The following is a 15581-nucleotide window of genomic DNA, read 5'->3' on the forward strand; positions in this document are numbered from 1 at the left end:
CAGGAACATAGAAAACACCACAAAATGTAGATAAAGTGGTCAGTGCGAGTCCAGGCTTACCCAGGGAACTGTTTGCTCTAGTCGGAGTGGAATTTGTCAGTCCATATGGCGGCAGTGTTTGCCCAGAGACAAGCCCGGGACCTGCTGCGGCAGCTTACAGCCATCCCTTGCTGCTCAGCTCCTGTTCGTTGTCTTCTCCTGCTTCAAGGTCTGCAGCTAAATTAAACACAAACACTTCATTAGAAGTGGAATGAATTCTCTCTAGTCTGTTAAAAAACAAACAAACCAACCACAAACCATATGTGATGACCTTTAATATTTTCTTGACCAACATATATTAGCACACTGCATGTTCCCAGGAGAAACAAAGAAAGAATTTGAATAAAGGTTTGTGGAGAGATTGATAATTATGACCAATGTAAGTGATTCGATAACTTTATAGAAAGGCAGATGTATTAAAACTGACCACGATGATCAAGGAAGTACTGCAGTTATTTACTGATTTACCTGAGGCAGTGGTGGGGAATTTAAGTTACAGATGATTTGTAGAAAGCTGTAAATTGCCTTTCTTCCTAAACAGTTCTTTTACAGAAGATGAAAAATGAGCAAGGTTCAAAAATACTTAAATGTATATTTTATAGAAGTGCACTGAAGCATGTAATGCAACTGAATTACCAGTTAAGTGTGGTAAGGAGAAAATGTTAGTGAATCTGCTTGTCAATAAAAGTGTTTTAAAGGTGATCTCTTTCCTATTGTTCCCGTATTTTGTGTACATAAATACACAAGGTATGTACTGTATTCTCTGGGGAAGCATTCTGCAACTGTGGATTGGCATTTGAAATCTTGTTTATTTTCTATCTTGTAATGTTGACATACTGTACGATGATGAGCAAAGCTCCCTGTTTCTGTGTCATTCGTTGTCTGCTGATCCATAAAGGCGCAGCAATAATTACCCTGATTTTTTTTGTAAAGCACTTTGTAGCCTGTACCTGCAAAGCACTATGTATATGCAGTGCACCAAAGTTTCTACTTGCAGGATGGTCCTGACATCAAGAGAATATGTCTGCAGAAGGGAGTGAGAATGCCTGAAAACAAATGGCATATGTGATGTTCTTGTATTACCACTTACCCACATGTCTGGCTAGTGATAACCTGCTGTGATACCTTGAATCCAGGAACTGTTGAAAAAATAACTAAAGTTAGGAAGGGAAAATGCTGCAAAATACAACTGTGTGTAAAACAGACATCATGCTGTCCTGAATCCAAGATGCTGCTTTCAGCAGCAGGTCCATGTTAGTGGAGCAATAAAACTCTGTTCCAGCTGGATTGAATAGATGAAGGTTTTTAATAGAAGATACAGAGCTCTCATTGGAACTTGATGTAGATAATGGGGTTCTTTCCTAAACAGAAATGACAATTGATGATGATTTTTTACTAAAGACAACACTTATGCAGGTAAATGACTTCTCAGTAACTCACACATAAATATAAGTGTGCATGAAAACTCAGGAAGGAATTTCTCCCACAGGCTACCTAGCAAGTGAAAGAGAATAATATTGTTGGGTTTACATTTCCACATCCAGTCAGTGGATACATAAGCAAGGTAATGTGGTTTTGATTTGGATTTTCAGTTATTAAATTACACCTTTTTAAAAACTTTATCTTGTGTATCCAAATAGTGTGTTTTTAAGGGAATGATCCCATTTGACCAGGAAAGTTTGCCTTCAGAGATCATGGGCTTACAATTTAAGCAAAGTACTGGAATATTTTTCATTCATTTAAAGACTGAAGAGGAAGAGCTCTGCTAGCCGCTGCCACTGAAGTACTCTCAAAGTGTATTACAGAAAGAGGAACCTGTTTGCCATGAGGGAGTCGTCAAGTGTAGATTTTGCAAGTAACACATTGTGTGGTTTGCTGGTGTGGGATGTTACTTTTTCTTGGTTTTGTTTTTGTTTCCATTTCTTGTGGTGGCAGTTGCTCTAGTTTGCTGATACTTAGGTTCTAGATGTCAGCATGGATATTAATATTGAGAAGTCTCAAGTACTGAGCAATCTGATGTTGTGGTGTTGTCCTGATGTGTTGTTTTAAAATAGGGACAGTTACTTCTGTTTTTCTGAATGTTCTTGGAAATGCTGTAGTTTTGCAGAACTGGTATATCTTATGTAGCAGTGACTGGGTGATTAATGCAATTTGTCAGATTCATTAATATTTTTGTAGTGGAAAGACTGGTTCCATTAGTGATTCTGTCTCACAGTCTAGCCATACGCTCCTTTTTCTGGAGCTGTTTGGTAGCTGTTGAACTTACTGAGAAGGCAGAGACAGCAGCATATATAAAACTGTCCACACTTAGTGCAAATTTAGAACTAGTTTAAGAAGCAACAGAACTCGCATCTAACTCTTATGGTTTGAATATTTGACATCACTCCTGGCTTGTGCAAGTGTGAACGTGTTACATGACAGATCAGCCTGTCACACTGAGTTACCGTTGTACACAGTTCAGTGAGAGACAACTGTCTTCTAACACATAAAAGTAAATTATTCTTACAGAATTATTTAATATAAGCATTCCTTTTGAAAACAGAACAGGTCAATTAGATTTTCTTATCCTGTACTAGCCTACGTCATTGAAGAAGTGGCTTACAGCATCATTTCTAAAATTTATTAATAAACTGCTCAGGCTATATCCATGTTGCATAAATTTAGAGACAATGTATTCTTATATTATGCCTTTCTAATGGAAATCCTTGCTTGGGAGGACATCCTTGAATTTACTTTTTTTTCCTAAAACTAATTTTCTATCAAAGTACCAAGTTATTAACAGCAATTATTTTTTTTTTAAACAAAAGTATAATTTAAAAGATACGTTTTCAGTAGATAGTAATGCATTTTTAGAAGCAGTCATTTACTGAACCAAATTAGATTTCTTTAACTCCAGTAGTAGTAATTTATAGGGATATTCAGAATGCTCATTTTGCAATACTTTTGTGTCTTGTTACTAATGCAAGTCCGTTTGTCTTCATTTGTGCCTGTGACATTAGTGCTTAATGGTAGGCGTACTAGCTTTTAGGCAAGTTCAGAGATGTTATCTGATTCACCTTTGAAAAGCAATTTAAAGAGAATGGATAATGCTTTGGAATTTTGTTTCTAAATCCACTGCGTTAGATATTCATTATAGCAATAAGCTTTTTGATACATACTGTGTAGAGAAATGTAACCACTGTTTGTTTATTCAAAAATATCTAATTAAGTTGACCATTGTAATTTTTTTCTGAGTTTTTTTAGACAGGAAATTTTGCTAAATTGAGTTAAATTTGAGGCAAGAACGTATCATTTGGGGACTGGCATTTTAAAGATGGTGTATAGTTCAGCTTTGTATGCATCTTGTATCTGGCATAGGTTAGGTAGCCATATGTGAAATAGAACTGTGTTTGTAGAAAAAATCTTTTTAATCACAGAGGTAAATCAAAGCAGATGGTCCAGATTTTTTTTTTTTTTTGTGAATGCATTTGCTTAGTCCACAGTTTTCAAGCATTGGAAAGGAGGATTTGTTGGGGTTTTGTCTTTCTTACTGTGAAATACTAAGGTTTTGCTTTAGTTTTCTACACTTCAGTGATCAATTCTGAAAGATTCTAGTGCTAATAAATTCTGAATCAGAATTACTTCCAGTTACACTTTCTGATAACTGCTAATCTTTGTGCTTCCTTTCCTGAGGAGATAAGGTGGTGATGTTTTTTTTTCTGGTATTATTAGCTAATGTTTCATCAGAGTTGTATGTAAAGTGAGGGGGAATTCTGTAAGGCTTTACCAGACATACACATCTGGTATGAAAATATAAACATTAGCTTACATTTAACAGAGCATGCCATACTGTTTCTCAAATAGCATAGTTCTCTTCCAGTATAATATTCTGTTGTTGATTTATGTTAGGCCTTGTTTTATTAAACAGGTTTAAACACTCAAATATTATTTTACAAGCGAACCACGATCCTTTTATCAAGTACAAGTAGGGGTTGGTGCTGTTGATATGCCATTACTATGGCTGATAATTGGAGGTTTTTAAATGATTTATGGTCTTGCTTTAGGGAAGATTTAGTGCAGAATTTAAAGGTCACAATCACATCATACAGAAACCGGGCCCAATGTTTTTCTCAGCAAAGATCGAACTAGGAGAACTGAAGAAGAATTTTATCATTTATGATTTGGGTGGGAAATGGGCAAGAAAATTGAAATTGCTGTCAGCTGGGAATCCGCGCTTTGCAACATCCAGGGGTTTTGTTACATGTTCAGCGGAAATACTACTCAGTACATTGTCCTTTCTTTTTGCGTAGGGTTATAAGAAAGCTGTTACTGCCCTAAATGACACCAGTCTGGCAAGTTTTACGGTACGTCAGTGAACTGGCCTTTTGCTATTGGAGGTGATTGTGGAAAAGGGTGCTTGAGCCAGTGACATACATCACGTGTTTAAAAGCATACTTGCAGCCTAGGGGAATGTACTCTGCTTAAAATCATTCCTTATACAGATACCAAAACGTAGAACTTATTCCTATCTCTTTCTCTTCTGCGTCCAAGAAAGAAAAAAAAGTAGTGCATTCCTGCACTGGGAAACTAGATGGTGTTGATACGTGTAGCAGAATTTGTCCAGATAGGAAATACAACCTAGGAAAGTTTAAATATGATTTATGAACCTCAACAGCCCCAAATGCTACAGCTGTTAATCAGACCAGTGTGTAAACATTTTGAAATTACTTCTGTAGGTGCTTTGATCTTGAATTTGATCTAAAACATGGGGGAAGAGCTATAAAATATAGACATAAACTCTCAAAAAAATGAGAGGTTTTTAATTGAATTCTTTGGCTACTGGCCATGTTTCCATTCTCCCGACTGAATGAGTGCACTGGTGTGGAAGGATACCTTATATAGATGAGAAAATTTAAATCTGCTTACAGCAGTCTTAATAAGAGGTTCAGATAGTTAATCAGAAGACTGCTACATCATGAGTCCAAAATACAAACCCTGGGCAAGTGAAATACACTGTTTCAAGTGAAGTTTCAGTTCAGTTTCCATTCAGAGCTTATCTAGTAAAGTCACTTTTCCTTCCTGTCACTTGAACTGTGTCATATCTGTATTGACATTTCTTCTAAGGGTTTTTACTGGTTTATATGATTTTTTTTTTCCTTTTTTGCCTCCTTTCTGGGGCATTGCAAAGCTTTGCTGTCCAGTCTCCTAGAAGTTTTAATTTCTTCTTACCATTGCTTCGTGCACATTTCACCATCATCGAGCACAGTTGTTCCCTTTTTTCTTCTTGTTTTCAAGTAATTGTTTCTTTGTGCTGTAAGCGGTGTCATCATACCCTCATTATTTGACTCATTCTTAAAATACTGTTCTGCAAAATTTAAATCGTAGTTCATGAAATATTCTATATCAAAAAAATCCATGGTGAAACTACATTTCTCTTCCTCTTTTAGGTCCTGCTACAGAAAAGGACTTAATCCTTTATTTACTGTTAAGCCAGATAAATTGCATTTGTGCTTCTCTATACTGGGGTTCTAGTTGAACCCACAAGAGCATTTGTTCTCCTTGTACCCACTTCCAATTTTCACTTTCAGGTGGGCATTTTCACACAATACCTCTGTTTTCTGTGGTCCATATTGTTGTTGTTCTTTGTTCAGTAGTTTGTGTGTCTGTGGCACTATAAAAATAATGTTCTGCAAAGAGTATTGAAAAATATATTTCTTGCAGATTGAAGGAATTAGTATTTATAATAATCAAGCATTTTCAGCAACTGACTGTACTTTGTGCATCAGAGTTCAAATTCAGATGGTGGAAATCCCACAGGAGTAGCTTTGCTTATAGCTAGGAAGAATTGCAGTTAGCGTCAGTATATCTGTTAACTGAATTGTTTATCGTTTCCCAATTTATGGAAGGTGGTTCTTCTCCCTTGCAGTTCTGATGTACCAGTGTTTTGCCCTTTAATATCAATGCTACTACATGTGATCTCTTACTAGGTGAAAGCTAATCACCTGTCTTTCATTCGTGGCGTTCATCTTACCAGTTTTCTGTAATAACAAAGCTTTGCTGCTGTTTCCAGAGGTGTAAGACTAAAAGGAGCTCTTTCCATATTACCAGAACGGAACACAGCACACAAAGTTAATATGTAGGACAGGAAGATTTCAAAGTTGGTTTATAAGCTAGTTTGCCTTCTTGTTTGGGAAGCTGAGCAGTCTGCCAAGTATTTGCATTGTGTTTATTTGCCTGGTTTCACCATCATTTCTTCCCACGTTTACTTGCAGGATAGTCACTACTCCGGAGAGAATCAGAACAATGTCCTACGTTTTTGTAAACGACTCTTCCCAGACAAATGTGCCGCTGCTGCAGGCTTGTATTGATGGAGATTTTAACTATTCCAAACGACTGTTAGAGAGTGGTTTCGACCCAAACATTCGTGACAGTCGAGGCCGAACTGGCCTTCACCTTGCTGCAGCCAGAGGAAATGTGGACATCTGTCAGCTCTTGCATAAATTTGGTGCTGACCTGCTAGCCACTGATTATCAAGGTAACACAGCCCTTCATCTGTGTGGACATGTGGATACCATCCAGTTCCTAGTTTCTAATGGACTTAAAATTGATATTTGGTAAGTCACTTTTTTTTTACAGCACGTATTATATGATACATTAGTCTTGTGTTGCCAGAGCTTTCCATATAAATCTGTTGTTGCTGAAATGCTATATTTGGCGCAATTCAACTTTTTTAACATATTGCTTAATAAAAACACAAAATAAGAAGGCAGGAAAACAATAAGAGGCCACTTCTGCTAGTCTGTGCAACAAGCAAAGCAAATAAAAATAGCAGCTGCTGATGTGGGCTGCTGATTCTAATTCTGCGTCGCTGATGGCATTGCTATCCTGGTTTGGCCAGACAGCCAGGTGTGGGTGGTTGGCACCAAAGAAAAAATCACATTGACTACTTTAAAAGAATTTTCTCCACCACAGTGCTATTGTTTTAATTGTTGTTCTGTGTAAGACAAAGAAAATACAGTATATCTGTGTGTCAGTTCATTCCCATACTCCTTTGGTAACAATGCTTCCTTTCAGTGTTTTCCCCCTCCCTCAAAGTCAGTGACTCAGTCCTTCTTTTAAATATTGTATATTCTTTCCTTCTGGCTTCCAGCATCTGTCAGATGCCAGTGCTCAGATGTAAGCTCTCAAGCTGCAAAATAACTAGCTGTTTCATTGCAGTAACTGAATTATTTTGTTTGTGCAACTTTCTGCATATTCACAACGCGTGCAAAAAACAGTAGTAACTTCAAAACCTTTGAGGTTTTTAATCTGTTCCTTTTTCACCTGTCCCTCATCAATGTTTTCAACTCAGCAAAACTAGTTATTGGTAGACCACATTCTTTATGGGTTGTGGGTTGGGTTTTTTTTTCAACTCTGGTGAAAATCCCTAGTCTGAAGGCAGCTCTGGTCTTACTCAGTATTATTTTAATAGTAGCAGAGAGACCATCTGTATTTTATTTCATTTTTGCCTGATGTTCTAATACTCACATGGAAAAAGGAACTATGAGGAACCAGATTGCACAATTCTTTCTTGGAATTAAGCTTAATCTTGAACGTTGCCATAAATCTACTGTTTGGGTTTTTTTGTTATAACACCCAGAGATTCCAATTAAATTAGAGTACTAGGAATTTTCATTGTATTTAGAGGAAAAAGAGTTGTGCAATGTAAAACCCAACTATACTGATTTTCTTCTATAGTCAATTATGCTCTAAGTTGTATAGATAGGAATTTCTTACTGTTTGATATGACACAATATAATTCCGAGGATTAACTAAATTGTAATGCATTATGCTGAGTTGTCTTGTTACAAAATTTCTACATTAAAAGTTTCTTTTCTTCTCATGTCCTTTTTTGGGGTTATTTTAGCAATCACCAAGGTGCAACACCACTTGTTCTTGCAAAACGAAGGGGTGTGAATAAAGATGTGATTAGACTGCTGGAATCTTTAGAGGAGCAAGAGGTGAAAGGATTTAACAGAGGAGCTCACTCAAAGCTGGAAACGATGCAAACTGCTGAAAGCGAAAGGTACTTACAAAACAAAAATAATTACTAGGAGAAATAATGTTTATGGCTTTTAGATTTTTGTGATTGACTTGATTGTTTGTTCCTCAAAACAGATAATATCAAATTTAGCCTGGTATTATCAGACCAAATCAAAATAAAATTTTAAATTTTGGAAAAATATCTTTAAACAGATCAAATGTAAGGAAAAAAAAGAACTTTTTCTATTGAGATTTTCATTTTATGGTGGAAATTTTAAAAAATAATTACTCATTTTCCATTACAGCCTCCAAAAAAGAAATATTCTACCACTTATCACAAAGCCAAAGGGAAAATGGGGTGAAATGCAAAATGCCAGTACCACAGGCTAACCTAACATCCTTTTGATAAGATCGATTGTCTATGGAAGGAGGGGATAGCAGACTTTTCATCTGTCTGAACTTGAATAAAGGATTTGATATGGTGCCATGTATGAAATTTCTATCGGTAGTAGTCGTGGAAAAAAATCAAGAATTAAATAAGAATTTCATGGTGGCTAAAGAGATAGCTAAAGGAGAACTGAAGATCTCAGGAAAATTACAGGCAGTTTCAGGGAAATTATTGGGTTAGACGGAAGTTACTAACAAATTCCTCAAGGGCTGGTTCTGAGACTGTGCTTGCTTACAATTTTCATAAATGATACTGGCATAGAAAGGAGTAGCATGTTAGTGATACTACAAAGTGAGATAGAGGCAACCCAGAGGAAAATTGGAATGGCATAGACAAAAACCTGGGATGACAACGGAGAGGAAATTAGTAGGAATAAATAGTGATTCAGCAGCACAAAGTGCAACTTCATTTACCTAAAGCTGTATGCCATAAAATGGAAGTTCCTCAGTGGAAAACAAGGGTTTGGGAAAAAAGGCTGGATCTATTAGTCAGTTCCAGGAGTTGGTGCTACCCTGAAAAAGGCAATGAAGTCCTAGAACGTGCAAAATGAGATATTTCCACTACATAAAGAAAACTGTCAGTGCCATTGCAAAAAGCAACGGTAGCTTCTGCTGTGTAGTACGTTTTATAATGCTGTTTAGCCCCATTCAAAAAAATGTAATTAATCCTTTAAGAAGCGTGGAGAAGCATTGCTTCAGCGATGAAGGGAACAGAGCGTCTCCTTGCGAAAGGAGGCAACTAGAGCTCGTTTTAGCCTGGCAGAGTGAAGGCTGAGATGTGTGTGGTTGCCGACAAGAAATACTGGTTTTGAACAATGTAAAATAACAGTTTAAGACAATAGAAGATGATAGCACAAGGGCCAAAGGATACAAATAAACCACAAATATTTTTTGGATTGAAAATTGGGAGTGGTTTTTTTACAGTGAGCTTCCAAGACAACCTTCTTGTAGGATTTAGATGAGGCAAGAAGCTTTGCAAGTTTCAAAGGAGGCTAATTCTCTTGCAGAAATCATTGAATTGCCAGTAAACATGGCAGAACATGGGATTGGTATTAATAATGCAAGAGATCTATCCAGTACTGGTTTGGTTTTTAATTTACATTGGAAACAGGATATCAACATTGTTTGGAATACTTGCTCTTACACTGAATTTATTCAAGTATGTAATTTTTTAGATTGTCTAATAATGATCATGAACCGTGACTGCTGGAACATTATATCACAAAAACCAGGGAGTTTTGTCACATAATTCTTGTTCAGTTTGTGTTAAAATGTACACAACCTTTACTGTAAATGAAAATTAAACTGTGTAGATGGAGTTGTTATCTAAATTGAGTAAACAGAAAAAGTGAAACCAAAATCACAGAAATGCAAAATACTCCCATTGAGCAGATTGGAAGTTCTTTGTTATACATCAGGTGATCCCACTCATTAGAGAGACTGTTTTAAGCCTTGAAATAGAAAATTTAATATTATTCTCAAAATTACGTGGGTATAAATTATAAGAATTTGTGCATATTAGCATTCTGACTTAACTAAATTCTACTGAAAGTTGCTTGTCACACAGAAATGCATTTATGCTGGTTTTATTTAAACATATGGACCAACAGCTCAGCCCCATTTAAATTCCGATCTTTGATTTGATAGTGTCCCTTTAATGAACATAGCTTCCTTTCTGTTATTTGACCTTCATAAATGTTATATTGTTTGCTTTGGCGAGGAAGTCAGCAACTCTCCTTGGGGAGAGGCACAGAGACATAAACAGCGCACTACCCAGCTTGTTTGTGAACATGTTTAAAATGTCTGAAATATGTTACTTTTAAAATAACAAATAACAGATGCCTACAGCAGCAAAAGCAAGCTAGCTTGTGTGCTGTTTGTTTTGTAAATAAATAATGTCTTTCTAACAGTTGGCTTTTCAGACCTCCACAGTTTCATTCCTCCCTCTTGGTATTATTTGCACATTTTAGAAGCGCTTAGATGAATGTCTTCTCTCTTCTCCCCCCTCCCCGACTCTCTTACATTATGTATGAACCTATGGAGAAATAATGGTTGCTCTTTCTGAAAACGTCTCTGACTTAAGTTTTCTGCTCCTTATTACATACAGTTGCTGGTGCTCTGGAACCAGAGGCTAAAGCTAGGTTAGCAAGTCAAATTTATTTTCTCTTGTGTTGCACTCCTCCTAGTGAGGAGCGGCACTGTGCTGTCCGGAGGCCGAGCTGGCTCTGTCTGTCTTTCAGCACAGACGATCTGTCCATCTACACAGCCCAGTGTGACCTGTGACTGTGCCTACTAGTTGCGTTGTTTCCACATTGTGTTGGAAACAGAAGAGAACATCTGTCAGGGCTACGTGGCACAAACTCTTCTGTAGGATGTATTGCTGCATTGCCATTTCTTAAGCAGCTGTAATTTGTAATAAGAAAAAATGTCTTGAATAACGTTGATTTTAATTGGGTTGTAATATAACATAGCAAAAGTGTTTTCTATGTACCCTTTTCTATTTAGTGAACGAACATGTGATCTTTTCATTTAAATTGCATTGCACCTTTATTTAACCTCTCTGTGGTTATGTATTAACTAGTTAGTACTCAATGAGTGAGCAGTTCTGTTCTACACCAATGGCTGTCTTTTATTAAACCCTTTGTTTTGCTTGAGAAATCATAATAAGCAAGGAAGATGACAAAATCCTGCAGTTATGGGCAAGCAAAAATAGCTTTGCAGCAAGGTAAATACTTAAAACACAAAAATACAAGCTGTTTAACAGGTAATTTCTGAAGTCTTCTGCACGTGATGCTGCAATACTTCAGCAAGCTATGGGAGTTTAGGCTAATTATTCTTCAGTGGCTGTACTTCCTAAGAAAAAATACCATGTAAACAGTGTGATTTTTTTTTTCCGTGGTGTAATCTTAGAAGAGAGATTCATAAATAAGACCTTTTTCTGATAACAATCATTTGTCAATTTATTATCGTCACCAAGAACAATAGCACTTCTACAATTAGTTTTGACTTGGAAATTACTTTTCCCTGAAATGTTTTCTTTTCTTATTGCTGTAAGAGATATCTAGGAATATGATAACTGCAAGCAATTAGAAGGGAGGAAAAAAAAATGCCTTTTCTATGCTTACCTTCTGCTATTGACATCATTGTGTACGTAGTTGGTTTCACCATTTCCGTTCCCTGCTTGTCGGAGCCTGATCCTGTAAACACCTGTGTGTGTAATTTCACTCAAGTGAGAAATAGTAGTAGGACTGTGCAGATGGCTAAAATTTTACATAAGTGAAATCAAGTGATGAGAAAGTTTTCCTGTTCTTCGTGAGGTTTTTCATACAGCAACAGAGAAAGTTTCCGGTTATAAACCGATTGTGAAACTAGCAAAATTGAGAGGCTGATACAAGAAGCTATGCAGTATTTGAAACAACTTACATTTTTTTATAAGGCGATTCATTGTAGACATGACTGCCTCATTCTAATTTTGTATTTGTTGCTCATTTAAAAGTGAGAGTTCCAGTCCCTAATTTATCATCTGACAATTTAAGGGGGCCTGATGGATTGGTAGTGGAATGTTAAAACATCAAAGCAGTTGCTGAACACCATATGGCAGCAAACACAGCAATGCCAACTTGTTTCGAAGATCAGAAAGTTTCTGAAGTTCTTGTTACCCAAATTTATTGTTTTCTGTGATATTTTTATGCTGGAGAAGAGGCCTCTGTAACAAAGACATGCAGGAGAGTAGTAAAGATCACTACAGAGTTCAGAATTATATTGGTTAAAGTTTCCATGTTATTCATCAGAGTTTATTTTTAAATCATAATTTGTTGTTTTATTAACAAGACCTGTGCCCCTTGAGGTTTTAGCCTTTTATTTAGCCTTAGATTTTACTAAGCCATATTTAGTAGGAATTACGAGAACTGACTTTTGAGGGCTTCTAGGTGGCAAGCCTGCAAAATCAATGCAGTTGTACAGATACAAATATCATTCTCTTTACACAGGTTAACAAAACATCCCTTCAACTAACTTAAGTTTAGATTTAGGAGTCTTTTCCTGATATGTTTTGTCTTGATTTTGTGGAGGCAATGCTATAAATCTGCAGGTGGGTTTAGTTTTTTAATTTAGAATGTTTCGGTTGCTCTTAGTAGGATTACTGTCGTACTTAAAGGCGCATTCTTTTGCTCTGATGTATTTTTAACTTTAATCCTTCGTAGTGCGATGGAAAGCCATTCCCTCCTTAATCCAAACCTACAGCAAGGTGAAGGAGTTCTTTCCAGTTTCCGCACGACATGGCAAGAGTTTGTGGAAGACCTGGGCTTCTGGAGGGTGCTGCTCCTGATAATTGTCATTGCTCTTCTGTCGCTTGGAATAGCGTACTATGTTAGCGGGGTGCTTCCTTTTGTAGAAAACCAGCCTGAACCGGTGCACTGAAGCAAACGCAAAGTCGTGCACTGTGCTTTTCCCTGTTCTGATCTTATTTTGACCTTCTTGGAATTATTCTCTTGGTGCAGGCAGTGGCAGCTGTATATACTGTTTGCCTTTTGTACTTATTATTAACCCCTTTGAAAGAGGGATTAGTTAATTTCAAGTAAAACACTAAATTCGAAAGCATTCCTAAAGCTACCTCTGACTTTATCTTGACTTGCAAGCAAGATGTGAAGATAATCCTCTCTGTTGATAAAATATTATGATTAGAAAAGGCTTTTCATAATGAATATTAAATTCCTGGGCATGAAAAATATGTCCTAGTACAGAACCAATTTGATTTATATTCCCTATGAAGAGAGGTAAATCTATCGTTGCATTTTTTTGTGTGTGCTTCAGTTGAAAGAAAAATATTCTTTTAAAAGTCCTCCTCAAGAAATCAGAATAATGTAATAACGCATTCTGATATACAGACAGTAATAAGCCTCAACTTCATAGTTCTTTTAGTGCCTCCCCATAGTTTCATATCTGCTAGTTCATAAAAAGAATGACAAATAGTTCAAGTTTTACTATGTCTTTAATGTATAGATCACTTCTTTATTTATTAGGTTAATGTAGTGTTTCTTCCTCAGCTTAATTTGATGTTGTTAATACCTGCCTGAAGTAAATTTTTCTAGAACAAAGCTGTTTGTTGTGCATTGGAAGTAAAGCTGTTTCAGCCTTAGGCTGAAATTTTTGCCTTTTTTGTTGAAATGTCACTAAGCAAACCTTTCTTTGTAAGGGTGGTTAAAAAGTGATTTAGGTGTTCTGCTCTGTATATAATAATTCTGTAAGGCCATTGTCTTTGTGAAATACATCACGAAGGATAACTTTTTCTTCCTTCCACAAGGACCAGACTGAACCAGATAAATGCATTGTTTTCATGCTTGTGGAGAAGACTTGATTGAATGAATTCCTTTCTAGAATTGTTTTCCATTTCAGTTGTTTTCAGACAACACTTACAGGCTTAGGAATTCTTTTCTGAGTATGCAGAATAGAAGTATTTAAAATGTTAATATTTAGGAGCATTGTATGAAATGAAATCTTGACCCTTTCTGTACTTAGCTGTGAAATCCTTTGTTTGTAAATAACCTAGGAATATGAATCAGTTTAAATAGTCTTTTGTGAAGGCTAGAAGGGAACTACGTAGTAAGTTGGAGGTTCTCAAAGAAAGCAGATTCTCTCCTTCCGTGCTGATTAGACATCTAACTCCCTTAGTTGCTGTTCCCTTGAAAATCCCAAACAAAATAAATTCTGCAAATCTAATGAATCTTTTTTTTTTACTCAGCCACTCATAAATTGTTGCTAAATAACATCAAACATTTATAAAATTATAAATTACAATAAGTATTGATAGAAGTAACTACATCTCTCTGTTCTGCTACCATGTATATTTTTCTTTCTTGTTTATGGGTTTGAGTGAAGAGGGTCGTTGTCTTTGTTTTGATCTGGGACATGGGCTTCACTGACCTGGGCCCCATTCTAAACTGTATCTGAATAATTTGTGATCTAATTCCTTAAGTTAGAGGTTAATGAAACAATACTTTTCTAGCAGCTGCAATGCCACCAAAAGGAAAGCCTCTTAAAAAAAAACCCCCAAACCCCCCAACAACAACAACAAAAAACCCAACAAAACTAGGGCATACTCCTCTTCTGAATATTGTATTTAATATGTTCATGAACAGAGAAATATAAACTCATACTTTACCTAAATTACATTTACTTCTCTAAATAAGTACGTGTCTGTTAATAATACTCTGTATCTTGAATATGTTGTCTTTCAGTATGTATTATTTGCATAATTTGTAATTGTATTCTCAGTATGGGTGAATGCCACAAATAAATATATGTAGTAAATATGTTTTGGATTATTATTACATTAGTGCAGCAGTAATGATGCTACCCCATTTTACTGAGTTTATTTGTTTCTTGTGCATTGATAATGAGCATTTCAGAAGTGGGGGGAGGTTCCTTCCCTGACAAATAGAAACCATGCTGTTGGTAGAAATGAGGTTTTAGAACAGTTTCTTTAGATTTGTTTATTTTATTTTCAGTGTGTTACCAAATCACAGTTACTGTCTGTCCCTCTCTTATCTAAGATTTCAGGTATTGAACATGGGATCTACAGGCCCCTTGAGACTTAAGATTACCTATGAGGGGATACAAAATATAACCAAGAAAACTGAGCTTGAGTCTTAGGTAGCCTTTCCTACTTTGCTGTACAAGGGTATGCATAAGCAGTTTAGGAACTGCACATTGAAAAATCGTGTGTGTGTTCCAAATTAACTTACATCACTTTGTAAACCCAAAGAAATCCAAAGCACTGTTTGAACATCACTGTGTAATGGCTGCTGCTCTTTGAAATAAGGATGTGATAAAGGTCTGACTAAAACAGGAGTTTGTTCTGTATATACCTCTGTTATTGAAAAAGGACAGCTGGGCCTTTCAATATATCTATAAACATTAATGACTTCCTTTTCAAAGGTTGATTCTGAAGAATGAATTTACCCTCTGTACATTAGATTTCAAGGAATACAATCTGTCTTACAGGAACAGAAAGAGGACTTTAGCCTACTTCCTTTTGAAACTTTTGTCATAGGTAGTTTCATTGTTTCAGCATAACAACATAGATCAGTTTAGAT

General features: G+C 36.2%; 1 protein-coding gene across 6 annotated transcripts in view; it reads left to right on the forward strand.

The window, feature by feature from the left end:
* ANKRD46 (ankyrin repeat domain 46) overlaps positions 1 to 15581 on the forward strand; it is a 58984-nt gene that overhangs the window by 6564 nt on the left and 36839 nt on the right. For 3 of the 6 annotated variants that reach the window (XM_054816099.1, XM_054816102.1, XM_054816103.1), the window contains 2 exons: positions 6291 to 6632; positions 7925 to 8083. In XM_054816099.1, coding sequence (XP_054672074.1) covers positions 6291 to 6632; positions 7925 to 8083 — 501 coding nt within the window. The other 3 variants (XM_054816100.1, XM_054816105.1, XM_054816104.1) reach the window with 2 other exon arrangements.

The sequence above is a fragment of the Grus americana genome, chromosome 2, assembly GCF_028858705.1.
Source record: "Grus americana isolate bGruAme1 chromosome 2, bGruAme1.mat, whole genome shotgun sequence".
Lineage (NCBI taxonomy): Eukaryota > Metazoa > Chordata > Aves > Gruiformes > Gruidae > Grus > Grus americana.